Below are 20,008 nucleotides of genomic sequence, written 5' to 3'. Positions count from 1 at the left end.
TGTAGCGTCCAGAAGAAGTGCACACCAAGTCTGATGCACTTTTTAAACTTTTATTGAGCAAGCTATACTAACACAGCTCAACTTATCTCGTTCTTTCCAAAAGGAAAACCAATCCTCACTCCTCATTTCCGCAACAGCAACGCTTCCTCCTTCTGCGCCAATCACCTTACAGGCGTGCTACGTTCACGTTTTCTTATCTGGTTAAATAAAGGTTTTACAACAAAGAGGATGCAGGATAAAGTGACAGAAATTGAAATTTTTGTATTGTAATATACATCAGGAAGTGTTGTGTAAGAAAGTGTTAAAAATAAAACCATCAAAAGCCATCTGCTTTTGTATAAAGATAAGTTAGGTTAAATGAAAATATTATTATTATTATCTATCTTACGGTATATCAAAAATAATTTGAGCAAAATTTAATTGAAATATTGTCAGTGTGGCCCTCCAGCAGTGCTCGGGTTGCTCATGCGGCCCCCGGTAAAAATTAATTGCCCACCCCTGGTGTAGATGGTAACAAGGTCGTCTGCAGGTAGTCCATGTCTCGCCATGACTGTGAGGTAGTGCAGCCGCTTGGAGGCGGTTTTTATTGCCTTCTCCATGTGCACATCTCCAGTCAGGTTTTGATCGAGGTGGTAACCCAGGTACTTTGTTGTTTCCACGACAGGGACCTCCTGTCCCCCCAACATCAGTGCAGGAGGTTGTGATGGATTTCGGGCAAAACATATCCGGAGTTCTACCGACTTTTTCCTGTTGAGTATCATTTTCTTATTTGCTGCCCATTCATCCAGCCTTTGTGCCTCCTGGCACATCGTTGTGTCTGACATGATGTTGGATATGGGGATCGCTCTCGATAGCCCGATGTCGTCTGCATATCCGACATCAAGGGTGTCCTCAAAAACAGCATCCAGGGTGGCCATGTAAAGGAGGAAGACATATGGGGAGACAACACCCCCTTGTGGCACCCCAGATGTAACTTCAATCCAGGGGCTGTGAGCTCCATTTGCCACCACTCTCTTTCTCCTTCCTGAGATGTAACTATGTAGCCAGGCTGTCAGATATGGGCACAGTCCTAAGTCCAGTATGTTTTGCATCAGGATCCCATGGTCAATTACATCAAATGCTCTCGACATATCTGCCAACAGTACTCTCACCATCGTTGGTTTGGAATCGGTTTCGGTAAGCCAGGTGTGCATTGCATTGATTGTGAGGAAGGTGTGGGATAAGCCCTGAATTACAGGGTAAGAGCTGGTTAATGATCTCAGTCAACAAGAAAAACATTAGGAACACACTTTGCTGTTAAAGATTGTGTCTGCAAGATCCTGAATGACCCAGACAAGACTAAGGGGAAGTGATGTGGTCACATGAGACCAAAATTGAGCTCTTTGGCATTAAATCACTTAATGTGTTTGGAAGAAGAGAAATGGTAAATTTAAGCCCAACAACAGTATTGGGCCTATTGTCAAACATGGATGAGGAAACTCCTTTGGGTTGTTTATCTGACCAAAATTTTTGCAACCCTGGTGACCAACCACAAGAAAAATCTGACCCCCGTGCTTGCCCACAAGGTCTTCTCCATCAAGTACTGACATTTTGCATTGGAATCAAATACTTATTTTTATCAACAAATTAAAATATTCTTTAACCTTTTATTTAAATTCTGGAACGTACCTATCTTTTTAATGGGGTAAATTTACAAGAATAATCAGGGTATCAAAATCCAATTTTTCTCCACTGTATATGTTGCTAATGTATACTGTATTTCATATAGCTAAGCCACTGTGTTTCTGCACCTTCAGAGAAAATAAGTCTACTCTGTACACTTTAATAAACACCATATAGAATGACTTTATCAAAAAAATGCAACAATGTCTGTAATGGTGCACTCATATGCCTGCTGTCAACTATTTAACTTCAGGAGGTAAGAGGTTCCCATAGTACTGCACCAATATTTTCTTAAATACTTTTCACCTGCCCCAATGTTTCATTTAATTGTACTATTGAAACAACTTCTTTTTCACAGACCAAGGAGCGTCAAAAGCTAGAGGCACTTAAAAAGAAGCAGGAACAAGAAGAGGAACGAATGAGGAAAATGGAAGAGGAGAAGAAAAAGAAACAAGAAGAATTCAAAAGGTTGACGCTTCAATGAGATATGTCCTAAATTTAAAGAAATGTGTTGTTGCTGTTTTTATAGCTTTACGATTGCTCTACAGGAAGAGGGATGAGAGGCTAAGGAAGGTGCTTGAGGCCAAAATAAAAGAAGAACAGAGAGAAGAGGAAAAGAAAAAGAAGGTTGAACAAAAAATGGCCAATATTGATGGGAAAAATGATAAGGTTAGCATATTTCTTAAAAAGTGGTCTTTGTGGCGAGTGGAATAAAAACATGCCAATTTACAATGTTGATGGTCAATGAATGCAGCGTCAGGCAGAGGAGAGGGCCAAAAAGAGAATTGCCATCAAACGCCAGGAGGAGCTTGAGCAGAAACGCAAGCTGGAAGAAGAAACTAAAAAGAAGAAGATTCAGCAAGCGGTAAAAGAACAACTAGACTTACAATTGTGTGCTTGACAGTCTCATTTCATGGTGATTTTTGATATTTTAAGGCAAATATAATTTTCAATTGTTTTGAAAAACGTCACCCTTTTATGTGCAGGAGTTTGTTCCTATGACTGCAGATTTGTATCCATCACTCTTCGCCAACTCCATGTTTTAGTAATTGGGTGTGTTTTTTAATTTTAGGAGGAGGAGAAGCGCCAACAAGAGTTGCTGGTTAAGAAGGCCAAAGAGGAAGAAATACAAGCTAAAAAGCTGGCTCAAGCTCGCAGAGCGTTGGAGATGAAAAGGGAGCAGGAGCGTGAAAAGGAGCTGGAAAGAGAACGCCAAGCTGCTGCTGAAAGGTTACGATCATTTTTTACATAGTTGTCAGGGAATAGACATGAACTTTTGCGCTTTGGTGGATGTGGTATGCGTCTAATGTAATGTTAATTTTCAGGGAGCAAGCGGAAAAAGAGAAAGCTCTCACTCTGCAACGGGAACTGCAGAGAGCTGCTCGAGAGAAGGAGAGAGGAGAAATGGAAGACAAAATAAAAGCGCTTGAGAAAAAAAGACAGGTGAGGAGACCTGGGCTATTGTCCAGAAGCTTTTGCAGTGCCAACAAATTACCAGGCTATCAATAAATTAAATGTATTAGTTTCTAGGGCTGGACAATTATGGCAAAAATAATAATCATAATTGTTTTGATTGATATTGTAATCACGATTATTCATTATTTTAAAACATGAGTATTTATTGTACCATCAAAGCTCAACTTTAAATATAGTTTAAAAAAAACGGGATTAAAATTAGTAACAAATATAAACCACAACAAGTAAAATAATAGCAATAACAACACATTTAAATAACAGCAATTTAGAAAACAAAAACATTTAGTTTTTTCAGTTTGTTTTTAATTCAGTTTTTTACCATTTACCCCTATTTTACCACCACAGAGTATGACTTTTTTGTGTCAAAGCACATTTAATTTAAATGCAAAAATCTTCACAGTTTGGACAATTTTGACCAGTATTTTAGGTCAAAGCATAATAATTGTGTAAATGTATCAATAAGTGCTTCAGGTACTAACTAGGTAATACATATGCTTGTGTAAGGTATGTTTTATTTTGTTAGCCCAGTCAGACCGGATGTGGCGCACCAGGTTATTATTGTGAAGGGGGGAATTTGTTGTTGTTCTCAGCTTGACGAGTAAAGAGACGAGTTAGGCTGTTAAAAAAAGAGCGAGCCGCTCAAGTTGCGACCACAGTTTGTAGATAGATAGTACTTTATTGATTCCTTCAGGAGAGTTCCCCCAGGAAAATTAAAATTCCAGAAGCAGTGTACAAAATTGAGATCGAATGTAAAAATAAATAATGGGGGTATAAATGGAAACAAAATAGAAAAATATTACAATAGAATAAAAATAAAAAGCAACAATGAGAATAAAAATATAACAGTAAAATAAGAATATAACAAGAGAAACTAGGCAGTAGTGACCATGTTATGAAAAAGTATTGCACTGTTATTGTTTTGCATCCCCTGTCATCCTAGTACCCCCCCTCCCTCCCAGAGAGGAGTTGTACAGTCTAATGGCGTGTGGGACAAAGGACTTTTTTAGTCTATGAGTCCTGCACTTGGGATGAAGCAGTCTAGCACTGAACAGGCTCCTCTGGCTACTGATAACGCTATGCAGAGGGTGACTGGCATCATCCAGGATTCTCACTAGTTTTTCCACAGTCCTCTTCTCTGCCACCGTCACCAGTTAGTCCAGTTTTATTCCGATCGTAGAACCGGCCCGCCTGATCAGTTTCTCCAGTCTGGAGCTGTCCTTCTTAGATGTACTGCCCCCCCAGCACACTACCATGTAGTACAGAACACTGGCAACCACAGACTGGTAGTACAATGTAACATCAATTAACAATGTAACATCAATAATATTGTTACAACAAAACAAGCAGATGAGATGTGTTGTGGGTGAATGGATTGTTCCTGCTTGTCTCTTCTGCTCACAATGACAACATTTCACTTACATGTATGTCATTTTCCCTGATATTTTTGCGTTTGTCAGTGAATTCCGTTTTATTGCCCAATCATGTGACTTTGTCCGTGGTTATGTGAATCCAGAAATCATATGCATTACTTCTATAGAGTTTAGGGATTATTGATTAAGCATACCTGCGCTATGTCAAATAAAAAATAGCAACCATGGTGAGGGCCCAGTGTCAGGTCCAAACACTGATGACATCTAATAATCAGACAAGAAGCAAGGAATCATGCAGAGACAGAGTTCAATTTAGCTCATGAGGAGACATGTGTTTTGGGCTGTATTCTATTTACAGATCCAATCAATCAATCAATCAATCAATCAATGTTTATTTATATAGCCCTAAATCACAAGTGTCTCAAAGGGCTGTACAAGCCACGACATCCTCGGTACAGAGCCCACATACGGGCAAGGAAAACTCCAAACTACGTTCTAAAAATCCTGCCCGCGTGTCTCCTGTATTTATTAGGAATCTCTCTATTACATCACTGTCGCTGAGGGAAGGGGGTAATCTTGACAACTCCAGTTAGACACAATATATGATTATAGAATAAATAAAAATTAGGTGACGCAGGTCATATCGCCTTGTCTGTCTGCGTCACGGTGGTGTTCGGCCTTGTCTCTGCTCTGTCTGCGCCCCGGTACCAAATGTTCGGCCTTGGCAGTCAGCAGGCCGAGTCTGGACACAACACTTATAAAGACGGCTGGCAGTCTTTTGGACTGCCAGCTTGCACAATTACAAAAATACCACATCAGCACAATTGACAATAATTTATAGCAACGGCCCTTAAGCATAAAGTTAGTGTGATAATATATACATAATTATTCTAACACCCAGACTTCTAGTAGACATGCTCTTTTTACTCATTCGCTCCTCATCTGTTTCACCAACACGAGCTTCGGCATTTGCATGCACGTTGCGATTATTATATTTTAATAATTGTGCCAAGCCATAATCGAAATTTTCAATTAATTGTCCAGCCCTACTAATATCTCAAATTTCACGTTATCTGCCCCCTGAAAAATTACAATATGAACCAAGTAGTTAAAAGCCTTAACTACTTCACAAGTATGACACCAAAGACAGAAATCACAACTCGATGTTCCTCACTGACATGACAGAAGGGCATATACCGTATTTTTCGGACTATAAATCGCAGTTTTTTTCATAGTTTGGCCGGTGGTGCGACTTATACTCAGGAGCGACTTATGTGTGAAATTATTAGCACATTACCGTAAAATATCAAATAATATTATTTAGCTCATTCACGTAAGAGACTAGACGTATAAGATTTCATGGGATTTAGCGATTAGGAGTGACAGATTGTTTGGTAAACGTATAGCATGTTCTATATGTTATAGTTATTTGAATGACTCTTACCATAATATGTTACGTTAACATACCAGGCACGTTCTCAGTTGGTTATTTATGCCTCATATAACGTACACTTATTCAGCCTGTTGTTCACTATTCTTTATTTATTTTAAATTGCCTTTCAAATGTCTATTCTTGGTGTTGGCTTTTATCAAATACATTTCCCCAAAAAATGCGACTTATATGTTTTTTTCCTTCTTTTTATGCATTTTCGGCCGGTGCGACTTATACTCCGAAAAATACGGTAATCAAAATTGTGAATAAATGTAAATCCAAGATCTCAACTGATTGTAATGGATTTTAATATGGACAGGACAAAAAAGCTAATTGAAGAGATTTTAGAACCTTTAAGGTACATAATTTAACGTACAGCCCAAATGCAGTTATGATAGGCTCCAGCGACCCCCTGCCACCCTGAAAGGGACAAGCGGTAGAAAATGGATGGATGGAATTTTAAATAGGCAAATTCCTAAACAAAATAAAAGTAGCTAAAGTTGTACCGATTTACAAGACTTATGCCACCATTTTCAAAAAAATATTGCAAAATTGTTTAACAACAGATTGGACAAAATCATAAAAGTGGAACACTCGCGAACAACCACTACAATATAAAGCCAACATCGATGGCATTAATCGAAATAACGGAAGAGTATACCAATACAATAGATGACAAACAGCTGCAGTGTTTATTACTTGAACAAAGGTTTGGCACAATGAATTATATCTTAACAAGTTAGAACAATATGGCATCAGAGGGTTGGTCTTCAATTGTGTAAGAAGCTACTTAACCAACAGGGAGCAATATGTGAAGCTCGGCTAACGCCGAAGTCCAGCACAGCACAAATGGTTTAGTGAGTACGTCCTGAAAGATCAACACAGGAACTGCTAGTATTTAGAAGTAGTAGTAATCTAGGGATTTGTCATTTCATGTTACGAAGGTTGTATTGTTCCACCAGGAGGAGGAGCAGAGGTTAGCTGCTGAGGAGAAAGCTGCTAAAGAAAGAGAAGCTGCCGCCGCCACAGCTGTTGTTGCTCTACAGGCTGCCAACGCACATGTAACTAATATACTAATTAGCGTATGAGATCTGTGTTTTGATAAAAGACAAGACAACACAACTTTTCATGACTTATGTTATTGGTAATTGTGTATGACCTAAACCATATTTTTATTTTGTTTGAATTGTCTTCATAGCTGATTGAAATATTAAAATCCTTTTCCCTCTCTTTCACTTGTTGATTTTAGAAGACTGCTGCAAACCTGAATGTGACAGTGGATATTGAGGTAACATTAATCTAATTTTACTTTAAAAATGTTTCAATTCTATTATTTACACATCCTATGTAATACTAGAGGCAACCCTAACACAAGATCAGGTGTGTGCAAACTTTTTGCCTCCAAGGGCCAAAGTGAAATTGGCCCATTGAGCCAAGAGCCAAAAACAAAGATTTTCAGCGTAAAACACAAATGGCCTAAATGTAAATAATTAATCAATTAATAAGGTAAAGGGTTTGTTTGCAACTTGCTGAAAGTTACATTTTTCAAACCAAAAAATATAACAAGAACACAATTGGCTAGCTTATGTTACCATTATGTGGTTTAATAAAACACTAGGGATGGGAATTGATTTTGTTGGTTTAGTTTAGAGGCAACATGAGCTTATAAAGCCAGAGTTCTCAAGAGGCACATACGTAGCATAGAAATAAAATAACTTTTTTGTAAATATAAGAACTGTATATTCTTCTGTAGAATTTAATCATGTGCAAATTACACAAGAATGTAACATTTAGTAACATGTGATATTAACTTATTACATGGAAAGTCAGATATCATTTTGATCATAATGGCTTACAGTTTATGAAAACTTTGAATTGAAAATCTCAGAAAATGTAAGGTTTCAAAAACTGTTAGCCACGATGTTCAGAATTATAACAAATAAAGGCTTGGCATATCTCACTTTGCATGTAATGAGTTATCACAGATTAGTTTCACATTTGAAGTTGATTGCTGATATGAATGGACTTTTACACCACATTCTAATTATACGAGTTTCAGCTGTATAATATAGAGAGAAACTCTGGTTGCAGGAAAACATGCAGCTTTTCTCTGACTATAATTGAACCTTCACCTACCGAAAATACTAACTTTTGGCCACAAACTTTGTTGCTGCTCGGTGACATTCGTCTAGCACAGGCCTGGGCAATTATTTTGACTCGGGGGGCCAAATTTAGGGAGAAAAATGTGTCTGGGGGCCGCTATATATCTATTTTTAGGAACACTAATACAAAACCTCACAATAATGTCTGATTGAATGCTTAAAAACCTGAATGGAATTTAAATGTTTTCTATGAATGATAAAACACTGAATATTGACAACATATGGACGTCACAGCCCCTCTCGATCGACATATTTTACAATCAGGCGAAACTTAACAAAAATGTAACAAACAGCAAAATATGAACGCAAAGGGAAAAAAAACCCACCTACAATCTGATATATCACTAAACTTTAGAACTTTGTTGTAAAAATCTCCTTCCGCGTCTGTCCCTGACACGCACATTTCAGGCTGGCCGCTCTGAAAATTCTATGTGGAAACACTCCTCACCCACACTGCTTGGTACCTCATCTGAGCTGCTGTGACTTAGATTACCATAGTAACTACGGTAATTAGATTACCATAGTATCTAATTAGATTACCTTAGTAACTAGTATATCATGCAAAAGCACAGATTCCAACCATTGAAGTACTTAGTATAGTTCAAGACTTCTGGTAATTTGAAAACATCATAATGGCGGCTACAGTTTCCATCTTAAAGATGTAAAAAAATTATTTGGGAATGTCCGGCGGGCCAGATTGAAAAGCTTAACGGGCCGCATGCGGCCTAAGAGCCTTAGTTTGCCCAGGTCTGGTCTAGCGGCATACGTGAACTGGGTCTGAAGCCCTGGAGCCAGTCAGAATCTGTCTCTTGTCATGCTCATCTAAATGAGAAGGCATTCATTTCAAAATAATAGCCCCAACATAATAGGCGGTGTTAGTATCTTTCGTTTTCAGATGACGTGCTAGCATTACTGCTGCTAGAATTAGATAGGAGCGGTTAAAAATGTGACTTTCATTTAAAATAATTGCATGCTTCAAATGTTTCAACATTGCTCGCTTGTCCTTCTCTTGATGAACTTGCAGCCTTATAATTATTACAAGTAGCACTGTTGCAATCTTATCCATCCATCCATCTTCTTCCGCTTATCCGAGGTCGGGTCGCGGGGGAAGCAGCCTAAGCAGGGAAGCCCAGACTTCCCTCTCCCCAGCCACTTGGTCCAGCTCTTACAATCTTTTCTTGTCAAATGTAATCAACTTTAGAGCGTTTGTTGCCCCAGGGTTTTGCCATTTTGAGATCTCACGTCATTACTCACATGGCGTAATCACATCATCCCCACCGGGATGGATTGATAAGAGAACCGTTTGAATAAATAGCAAGCGATTCCAAGGAATTGATATACCGTATTTCCTTGAATAGCCGCAAGGGCGCTAATTAATTTAAAACCTCCTGTCACTCCGGCGTTTACCGGAAACCGGCGGGATGGCCGTGCATGCGGTAATTATTTTAAAACCTCTTCTCACTCCGGCGTTTACCAAAAGGAATCCGGTAAATTTAGGCGTGCGCTTTGAGTGTGATTTAAGCATACCATCATGAAAAGCACATTTAATTAAAAAAAACGTTATTATGGTCTTACCTGTACTTATAAATGGAGTCCATTTGCAGCTCCTTCTGACCAAAAGCATCGATAACTTGTTTATAGAAGTCTTTCTTATTTTCTTTCTTCCGTTTTAAAAGTCTCTCTGTCTCGATGGAGATATTCCTTTAATTATTACCTCCTGCTTCGATTGAAAGTCCAGTTTAGAAAACTGTTTTATTTTAGATACCGGTATGTAATCCTCCTTGTTAAAAGTTCAGGCAGAGGCTGCGTGTGTTCACTTCTTCTGCAGTACCGGAAGTCGTAAGAAGGATCACTAGCGCGGCAGCGCCCTCTACCACCAGGAGGCGGGAGTCATTTCATGACTCATACAGTATTTGACACGCAGCTACGGTATATTAATAAAACATAGCTGCTTACTGTTCTTTTTAGCATACTGTACCGGTATTCAATAGCTTGGACCTTAAAACCTACTGAATAGCTCTTTATCTTTTTTCCTTTGTGCGATTGTAAACTACTGAAAGCAGCTTCCTCCATTTTGAAAATGAGGACAGGTAAAGCATCACTCGTGACGTAACGAATTTGACCCGGTGGAAGTTCTAGCCATATGCTAAATATTTTGCGAAACGAGTTTGACCCGGCGAAAATGATAGACATGCGATAATAAAATTACTATTTTGCGAAACGAATTTGATCCGGTGTCAATAATGAACCGGCGATAAGGCCAAGCATGCGTTAATTATTTTGAGAAACGAGTTTGACCCGGCAGTAATTCTAGACGTGCGAATACTATATTCCCTGCGCCAATTCAAGGAAATACGGTATTTCTGAACAAGACCTGGTTTTCGATTCCCACCCCTAGTCTATTTTTCACAATTACTAAGTTTATGTAAGAAACTGTAAAATGAAAATGATTGATGTTTACGGCGGTCACTCACCCTGTCTCGTCATCATGTAAGTACAGGCAGCGTGTGTACACATACAAAAGCAGTCTAAGAGAAGTAACCAACAATTTGCAGTCATGTTGCTATAATAGAATATACATTTAATGACAGTTAACGCTAACTATCGAAATCGCTATTATTAGCTAACAGCATTAAAAGCTAATGCGCCTGAACTGATAACAAATTTTGCTCGACGATATATATTGACCTACAAATTGTTGCCGTTAAAAGATATTGTCAACATTATTAACCACTGATATAATGAAAATACATAACAATAATGCATGTACATCCTTTCAAATGCAATAAACTTGTATGTTTTGTATATTTTAACATTGTATTTGGAATGTAAACTTTTAAATCTCCGAGTTGAATAAAACAAACAAATAAAGTACAAACCCCGTTTCCATATGAGTTGGGAAATTGTGTTAGATGTAAATATAAACGGAATACAATGATTTGCAAATCCTTTTCAACCCATATTCAGTTGAATGCACTACAAAGACAACATATTTGATGTTCAAACTCATAAACTTAATTTTTTTTTGCAAATAATAATTAACTTACAATTTCATGGCTGCAACATGTGCCAAAGTGGTTGGGAAAGGGCATGTTCACCACTGTGTTACATCACCTTTTCTTTTAACAACACTCAATAAATGATTGGGAACTGAGGAAACTAATTGTTGAAGCTTTGAAAGTGGAATTCTTTCTCATTCTTGTTTTATGTAGAGCTTCAGTTGTTCAACAGTCAGGGGTCTCCGCTGTCGTATTTTACGCTTCATAATGCGCCACACATTTTCGATGGGAGACCGATCTGGACTGCAGGCGGGCCAGGAAAGTACCCGCACTCTTTTTTTACGAAGCCACGCTGTTGTAACACGTGCTGAATGTGGCTTGGCATTGTCTTGCTGAAATAAGCAGGGGCGTCCATGAAAAAGACGGCGCTTAGATGGCAGCATATGTTACAAAACCTGTATGTACCTTTCAGCATTAATGGTGCCTTCACAGATGTGTAAGTTACCCATGTCTTGGGCACTCATGCACCCCCATACCATCACAGATGCTGGCTTTTGAAATTTGCGTCGATAACAGTCTGGATGGTTCGCTTCCCCTTTGGCCTGGATGACACGATGTCGAATATTTCCAAAAACAATTTGAAATGTGGACTCGTCAGACCACAGAACACTTTTCCACTTTGCATGAGTCCATCTTAGATGATCTCGGGCCCAGAGAAGCCGGCGGCGTTTCTGGATGTTGTTGATAAATGGCTTTTGCTTTGCATAGTAGAGCTTTAACTTGCACTTATAGATGTAGAGACCAACTGTATTTAGTGACAGTAGTTTTCTGAAGTGTTCCTGAGCCCATGTGGTGATATCCTTTAGAGATTGATGTCGGTTTTTGATACAGTGCCGTCTGAGGGATGGAAGGTCACGGTCATTCAATGTTGGTTTCCGGCCATGCCGCTTACGTGGAGTGATTTCTCCAGATTCTCTGAACCTTTTGATGATATTATGGACCGTAGATGTTGAAATCCCTAAATTTCTTGCAATTGCACTTTGAGAAACGTTGGTCTTAAACTGTTTAACTATTTGCTCATGCAGTTGTGGACAAAGGGGTGTACCTCGCCCCATCCTTTCTTGTGAAAGACTGAGCATTTTTTGGGAAGCTGTTTTTATACCCAATCATGGCACCCACCTGTTCCCAATTAGCCTGCACACCTGTGGGATGTTCCAAATAAGTGTTTGATGAGCATTCCTCAACTTTATCAGTATTTATTGCCACCTTTCCCAACTTCTTTGTCATGTGTTGCTGTAATCAAATTCTAAAGTTAATGATTATTTGCAAAAAAAAAAAAGATCAGTTTGAACATCAAAAATGTTGTCTTTGTAGCATATTCAACTGAATATGGGTTGAAAATGATTTGCAAATCATTGTATTCCATTTATATTTACATCTAACACAATTTCCCAACTCATATGGAAACGGGGTTTGTATATTTTTTCTGTTCGCAAAATTTAGCAATTGAATACATATCACAACCAAAAGCAATAAAATATGTTCCGTCTCTGTTAAGGAGGGTTTGAGGACCTGCATTTTTATGTGCATGTCTTTTACCAATTGGAAATGCTGAGTCGGGTGGTTCTCTTTCAAGTGGGCATGCAAGTTTGTCCTATTTGATTGTTTTGTTGGCACTAGGGCTGGGCGATATGGCCTTTTTTTAATATCTCGATATTTTTAGACCATATCGCGATACACTATATATATCTCGATATTTTGCCTTAGCCTTGAATGAACACTTGATGCATATAATCACCAGTATGATGATTCTATGTGTCTACATTAAAACATTCTTCTTCATACTGCATTAATATATGCTCATTTTAAACTTTCATGCAAAGAGGGAAATCACAACTAAGTCAATTTACCAAAACTGTATTTATTAAACAGTTATCAAGCAGTGGCACAAACATTCATGTCATTTCCAAAACAGAAAGTGCGAGATTGTCAGAGACATTTTAAAACAAGTTATTAGTGCACTTTTGTGCATGATGTCACTAAGATGACTTATCAAAACAACACTAAATTAAAGTGCACTTTTTGTACAGAACGCCACTACAATAGTTTAAAACATGATGTCACACAAGATATTTCAATACGTGTCACATAAAAATTAGCTGCATATCAAATAGTATATGTCCTACGGTGTTGATGTGGAAATAGTTGCTTCTGCATTTAGTTGGAAACGGAGATGTTGACATGTAAAGACATATTCCCGCTTGAAGTCAAACCACAGTCAGACAATGGACTCTGTGCTGTTTTTCTTGGGAATTAATTATTCCTCCATTTGTTACCAGATTCACACCTTCTTTCTCTCGTATTACCACTCAAACCACACCGTTAGCTGTTAGCATCACAGCTAACGTTACCATGTCGCTACCTGTCTGCTTCGCGGGAGCGTGTGACGTTGCTCACGTGACAGTATGTGACGTATGTAAGAATGTGCGCTTGTTTTAAGTCTCTGTGAGAAGGAGACACAGGAAAGAGTGAGAAACGCATGCAGTTTAATGCCCCGCAGCTAAAAGCAACTGTGTGAGAACATATACTCTAATTTCACGATATAGTCATTTTCTATATCGCACAGAGACAAACCCGCGATATATCCAGTATATCGATATATCGCCCAGCCCTAGTTGGCACCACTTTCGGAAAACTGTCTCCTGAGTGTTGGTAAGCTCATCTTGTTCCAGAGGTTTAAAACTGAGATATTCCCACACTGGTCCAGTGGCATTTGTTTCATCATATTTTTTTCTTCAGATTTATATTATCGCTACTGTTGCGTTGGTTGTCATGAGCTAACTTGTTGCACTCTGTCATGTTTGCCAACCTGGCTCTCAGCACACAGACACCTAATGAATGACAAGAGGCTTCACTGCCTTCCTTTTTATTACGCTATGACATAAATGTCTGCAGCTGCTGAAACCGATGCAAAGAGTGACCGCTCTTGCAGCCCGTAAACACACATGCACATGGCTAAGTTATCAAGTTCATCTTCATTTATTGTTCGATTAACTGCCATATATCGAATATTGGTCCAAGTCTAAGTGTAGGTCATTGCGTCCAAGAAGCCGTAAGAGGGCAGCGTAAAATACATTGAAAAGTTAGCGCCATCTAGGCATCTGTGTAAATGTTGCAACCAGACTCTTTAATTGGTGCAAATAAGATTTATGATGGCAACTTGTTAGCATAGCACACATTCCATAAATGATTGTGCGAGCTTGAAAGAGGTCAAAATAAATATGTTTTAAAATTGAATTCTACCCTTTGCCGAGCCAAACCTAAAGATTCGGCAGGACTTTGGGATTCCCTGGACTAGATGGAAAGAAATCTAAAATGTGCATATGTGAATTTGTCAGATACGTTCATCTATTCTCACAAAATGATGCTTTCTAACAAACATAATTAGCCTATAACTAGACTATTTTTGGGCATAAACTTTAAATCAGCTTCATAATTTTTTTTTTTTTGTCTTCTCAATCTCTGCAGCGTTCTGTAATGACCACACCTGCAGGAAAAGGCTGTGGACTCAATGTCACTGTAGATAAGGAGGTGAATGTGGAATAATGTTGTATTGCTGTACTGATACTTAAGTGCACATTTTTTCCTATATATATTTAAAGGGTATAAATCCTCAAATAATAATTGTATCTCCCTGTTCAGAAATCCCCACAATGGACGTACTTGATCACTCCAAAGGGTGGCAAGAACGCGAAGACTATGTCCAAAAATTCAGAAGACTACGGTATGGACCAAAACAGCGATGATTCTACTGATGACGAGTCTGCTCCAAAAAAACAAATTCCATCTTGGGCAGAAGGTATGTTTTAACCTTTTTAGAAGATAAACATATAGTTGTTGTTTGAAAATGGTAACTGTTGGATTATTTTTGTATTTTAACCAGAATAACTACCGTATTTTCCGCACTATAAGGCGCATCTAAAAACCTCCAATTTTGTCAAAAGCTGACAGTGCGCCTTATAATCCGGTGCGCCTTATATATAGACCAATATTGAGCCTCCAACATGTAAAAGTTTCAATCAATCAATCAATCGCAACTACGGTAAGCAGCCGCCGACTTCATTATCCCCCGTAGAAGAAGCGCGCGGTGCATGCTGGGATATATGACTGCGCAAGGTGTGCCGTTTCATTTCCATTTGTTTGTTTATGTAAAGACCCCAAAATGGCTCCTATTAAGAGACATGCTTACGACACAGAGTTTAAACTTAAGACGATCAGTCACGCAGTAGAACACGGAATAGAGCAGCAGCGACACTGACTCCATTAATGACGACTGCCCAACTGTTTAATTCGGACACTGAAGAAGAAGAATTCGAGGGATTCGTGGATGAGGAATAACTTCATAAAGTGAGCTTTACATGTTTATTTTGTGTGTTGTGTTGTGTGACATTAACGTTTGAGCAACATTGAGTTATTGATATTGTTATTGCTCTGCACTATTTCGAGTGTTACTATATTGTGATTGCACTAATGTTTGATTTACCGTAACAGTATCACTGTTTTTTACCTGTTTATTGAATCAGGGAAAAGTCCCCCTCCACTATGTGATATAAATGTTGCACTACATGTTATACCTTGCTGTTGTTAAAAGATAAACAAAACACCACGTCACTGACTTTACCTTGGGGAAAATAATAAAACAGCTGTTTATTCATTTTGGGAGTGAACAGAGTTGTCAGAACGCTGGTTTGTAATCTATTAATAAAGTTTGACTGACCTGACTGTTTTGTTGACATTCCCTTTAGCGCAGCTCCATCTAATGGATGCATAACGTAACCCCAGCCTCTATTCTATGTCTATTCTATGCGCCTTATAATGCGGTGCGCCTTATATATGAACAACGTTTTAAAATATGCCATTCATTGAAGGTGCGCCTTATAATCCAGTGCGCCTTATAGTGCGGAAAATACGGTATGTTTATGTTATGTAGTTTTAATCAGTGCTGCTTTTCTGGTCATTCTGGTAGTAAATGTCAGCACATGTAACTCCACCCACATGACAAGACTCAAAGGATTTATTCAAATCAATAGTGTTTAATACAGAAGTAAAACTGTACTTTTGTAGAGTACTAAAGTTAGTGGGTTTTTTTCAAGTTTTTTCAAGTTTATTCACAATACCATATTACAATTACAACAATAGTGAATATCCATTTAAAGGCCTACTGAAAGCCACTACTACCGACCACGCAGTCTGATAGTTTATATATCAATGATGAAATCTTAACATTGCAACACATGCCAATACGGCCGGGTTAACTTATAAAGTGCAATTTTAAGTTTCCCGCTAAACTTCCGGTTGAAAACGTCTATGTATGATGACGTATGCGCGTGACGTCAATAGTTAAACGGAAGTATTCGGACACCATTGAATCCAATTCAAAAAAGCTCTGTTTTCATCTCAAAATTCCACAGTATTCTGGACATCTGTGTTGGTGAATCTTTTGCAATTTGTTTAATGAACAATGAAGACTGCAAAGAAGAAAGCTGTAGGTGGGATCGGTGTATTAGCGGCTGGCTGTAGCAACACAACCGGGAGGACTTTGACTTGGATAGCAGACGCGCTATCCGACGCTAGCCGCCGACCGCACGGATGTTCGGGTGAAGTCCTTCGTCCTTCCGTCGATCGCTGGAACGCAGGTGAGCACAGGTGTAGGTGGAGCGCTAATGTTTTTATCATAGCTCTGTGAGGTCCTGTTGCTAAGTTAGCTTCAATGGCGTCGTTAGCAACAGCATTGTTAAGCTTCGCCAAGCTGGAAAGCATTAACCGTGTATTTACAGGTCCATGGTTTAATAGTATTGTTGATCTTCTGTCTATCCTTCCAGTCAGGGGTTTATTTGTTTTATTTCTATCTGCATTTAAGCACGATGCTATCACGTTAGCTCCGTAACTAAAGTGCTTCGCCGATGTATTGTCGTGGAGATAAAAGTCACTGTGAATGTCCATTTCGCGTTCTCGACTCTTATTTTCAAGAGGATATATCCGAGGTGGTTTAAAATACAAATCCGTGATCCACAATAGAAAAAGAAGAGAGTGTGGAATCCAATGAGCCAGCTTGTACCTAAGTTACGGTCAGAGCAAAAAAAGATGCGTCCTGCACTGCACTCTAGTCCTTCACTCTCGCGTTCCTCATCCACGAATCTTTCATCCTGGCTCAAATTAATGGGGTAATCGTCGCTTTCTCGGTCCGAATCGCTCTCGCTGCTGGTGTAAACAATGGGGAAATGTGAGGAGCCTTTCAACCTGTGACGTCGCGCTACTTCCGGTACAGGCAAGGCTTTTTTTTTTATCAGCGACCAAAAGTTGCGAACTTTATCGTCGATGTTCTCTACTAAATCCTTTCAGCAAAAATATGGCAATATCGCGAAATGATCAAGTATGACACATAGAATGGATCTGCTATCCCCGTTTAAAGAAAAAATAATAATTTCAGTAGGCCTTTAAGGATGGTGGTAAGTGAAAGGGTCCCCCAGATAAGCTAGAAGAAGCTTTTAGCAGGGGGTCCAGAGGTCAGTATATGCATGGAATGCTGAAACATGGTGGCAAGCACAAAAACGCTGTATGATAAACACAAAATAGGAGCACTAAAGCAAGCATACACATACATACATACATACATACATACATACATACATACATACATACATACATTCAAGCACGCACAACCCAACAGTAGTCTACCCCACATGAGGCATTAGAGATAGGTGGTAAATAGGTATGATTTCAGTTTATTTTTGAAGTTGAAGAATGAATACAGCATCCTGAGGCTCTCATCAAGCCGGTTCCAGATCTTTGGTCCCCTGCATACAACACTTCGAGCAGTACAAGCCAGTAGACCATGTTTACCTGATATCAGGTCAAAGTTGCGAGTGTTGTGGGCATGCTGGGGACGATAGATAGGAACCAAGCTACAGAGCCTGAGATTCAGCCTGTGGATGACTTGATAGGTTAGACAAGCATTGTGATAAATATTGAACTCTGTCAGTCTTAAGAGATGACAATTATGGAATAGATGTCGAGTGGGGGCATTAAACTTGGACCATGACAGGGCCCGTATGATTTTCTTTTGCATGGATTCTAATTTGTGAAGGTAGCTAGGGAAGGTGTTACACCAGATGTTCAGGTTGTTTATCTGTAAACACAACATCTATGTAACATGAATAACAACTTAATGAGTTTGTTAAGATCAGTGTGAAATGAACAACAAATATGTAGTGCATTGTAATCTTTTATTTGACGATTAGTTGTTGTCAACATTTTTGGGACTGACTCATAATGTATGTTTTTATTATGATGTTCTGGAGGAACGTCATACTTGAGGACCCATGTCTTAACCCAAAATGTGTTGTCTCAATTGAATATTTTTGTCCTTTCAGGTCACAATCTACAAAAGATCATTATGAAACAGTACTTCAATCCTCCTGACTTGGACTCTTTCTTTGGCTCGATCGAGGCACCAAAGCTGGAGAACATCTTTTACAAGAGCAAACCTCGCTACTTTAAACGCACCAGCTCTGCTGTGTGGCACTCACCTCCTGTTGGGAATAAGTAACAGGTGCACTGATTATTATAGTGAGGCCTCGCTGTACAAATCTTTTCTGTTTTAAGTTGGCTTTTCAATAAAAATGTATGTTTGGGATGTTTTTAGATTACAGTAAATGTGTGTCTTGCATGTTTGTAGATGGGAAATGTTTAGCATCTTGTAATATTTTATTCCCAATTTGTTTTTATTAAACTTTTAAGACGGTTGTTTTTAGAGACACAGAAGATGCGGGAGTCTGTTCCACAACCAGTGGTGGATGCACTCTGCACTCTTTGCGTCTCTGTCAAGCCAAGCCTGATGGAACAAATCATGTGTTATCCATTATTTTCCCATCATGACAATGATTGATATTTACAAAAAATATTGCACCTTGTTTCCTGCCCACATTTTTTAATTGGATTATTTTGAGACAACACTTAATTCCTTCCAATTTATACTTTTTGGGTTCGCCCGTTTGACCATGTAAGCCCACATGGTGCAGCCCCTATTTCCAAGGCAACTGTTCGATATGAACAGATGTAATTTTTTCTGTTATAAAATGTTTTGCATTTTTAACGGTCTACACACTTAGAATAATTGTCACATTTCTGTGAATTGATGCTTGTTGTGTACTATTTAGGTGTCATACCGCCTGATGAGTACTGCTACAACGTCAGCAACTCTGTCTACACAAACACAGTGGCAAAATTGAGGTACTGTACATGCATGTTTGTGTAGTTTACACTTAGTTTGGGAGGCAATAACACCCTTGCTGTTCTTAGTTTACAATTTGCTGTGGAATTAGCTGATCTTGTCAAGCACCCTGCACCAAACGAATGGGCAAGATGTGGCTGAAAACCTCCAAATACCTTTTGACCAACAATCTCAATACCATCCTGAGTTTGAAGGCTATTCCAAAGGTACTTTTCTCAACTATTTTAATCTAGTCTGTATTAGCATGAAGTTGTCCCCCCCCCAGGATGTACAGTGAAACAGGCTGATGCTGTGATGCTGAGCAATCCTCTGGGACTGCCCATGTCCCTTTTTAAAAAAGGAAGCAAATTAGAACCTGGCAACTACCGACCTGTTTCTATTCTTAGTTCCATTTCGAAAGTAATGGAAAAAATAGTTTATGAACAGGACGATAGATACCTTGCCACTAAAAAACTCATGTACAAATTCCAATCCGGCTTCAGAACTAACCACTCCACTGACACATGCCTTCTCTATCTGAGCGACCACATCAAACATGAGGTGGACGCGGGCAAATACTGCGGCATGGTCATGCTGGACCTTCAGAAGGCCTTTGACACCGTTAACCACGCTAT

At 39.0% G+C, this 20,008-nt stretch overlaps 2 protein-coding genes across 3 annotated transcripts in view; both read left to right on the top strand.

Moving 5' to 3' along the window:
* The window catches only part of LOC133641904 (inner centromere protein-like), a 50,730-nt gene extending 31,862 nt beyond the window's left edge, over nt 1-18,868 (top strand). For both annotated transcript variants that reach the window (XM_062036016.1, XM_062036015.1), the window contains 10 exons: nt 2,021-2,130; nt 2,211-2,331; nt 2,417-2,527; nt 2,735-2,892; nt 2,988-3,105; nt 6,903-7,001; nt 7,190-7,228; nt 14,630-14,692; nt 14,804-14,960; nt 18,535-18,868. In XM_062036016.1, coding sequence (XP_061892000.1) covers nt 2,021-2,130; nt 2,211-2,331; nt 2,417-2,527; nt 2,735-2,892; nt 2,988-3,105; nt 6,903-7,001; nt 7,190-7,228; nt 14,630-14,692; nt 14,804-14,960; nt 18,535-18,710 — 1,152 coding nt within the window. In that variant the 3' untranslated portion in view covers nt 18,711-18,868. The remainder of the gene's footprint in view (nt 1-2,020; nt 2,131-2,210; nt 2,332-2,416; nt 2,528-2,734; nt 2,893-2,987; nt 3,106-6,902; nt 7,002-7,189; nt 7,229-14,629; nt 14,693-14,803; nt 14,961-18,534) is intronic.
* Nucleotides 18,869-19,138: 270 nt separating this feature from the next.
* Nucleotides 19,139-20,008, top strand: part of ap4e1 (adaptor related protein complex 4 subunit epsilon 1) — a 53,088-nt gene continuing 52,218 nt past the window's right edge. The window contains exons 1-2 of the mRNA XM_062035373.1: nt 19,139-19,393; nt 19,463-19,600. Of these exons, the coding sequence (XP_061891357.1) occupies nt 19,517-19,600 (84 nt within the window). The 5' untranslated portion in view covers nt 19,139-19,393; nt 19,463-19,516. The remainder of the gene's footprint in view (nt 19,394-19,462; nt 19,601-20,008) is intronic.

Source organism: Entelurus aequoreus, linkage group LG24, assembly GCF_033978785.1.
Source record: "Entelurus aequoreus isolate RoL-2023_Sb linkage group LG24, RoL_Eaeq_v1.1, whole genome shotgun sequence".
In the NCBI taxonomy this organism is placed as follows: domain Eukaryota; kingdom Metazoa; phylum Chordata; class Actinopteri; order Syngnathiformes; family Syngnathidae; genus Entelurus; species Entelurus aequoreus.
This window is presented reverse-complemented; position numbering and strand designations above follow the sequence as displayed.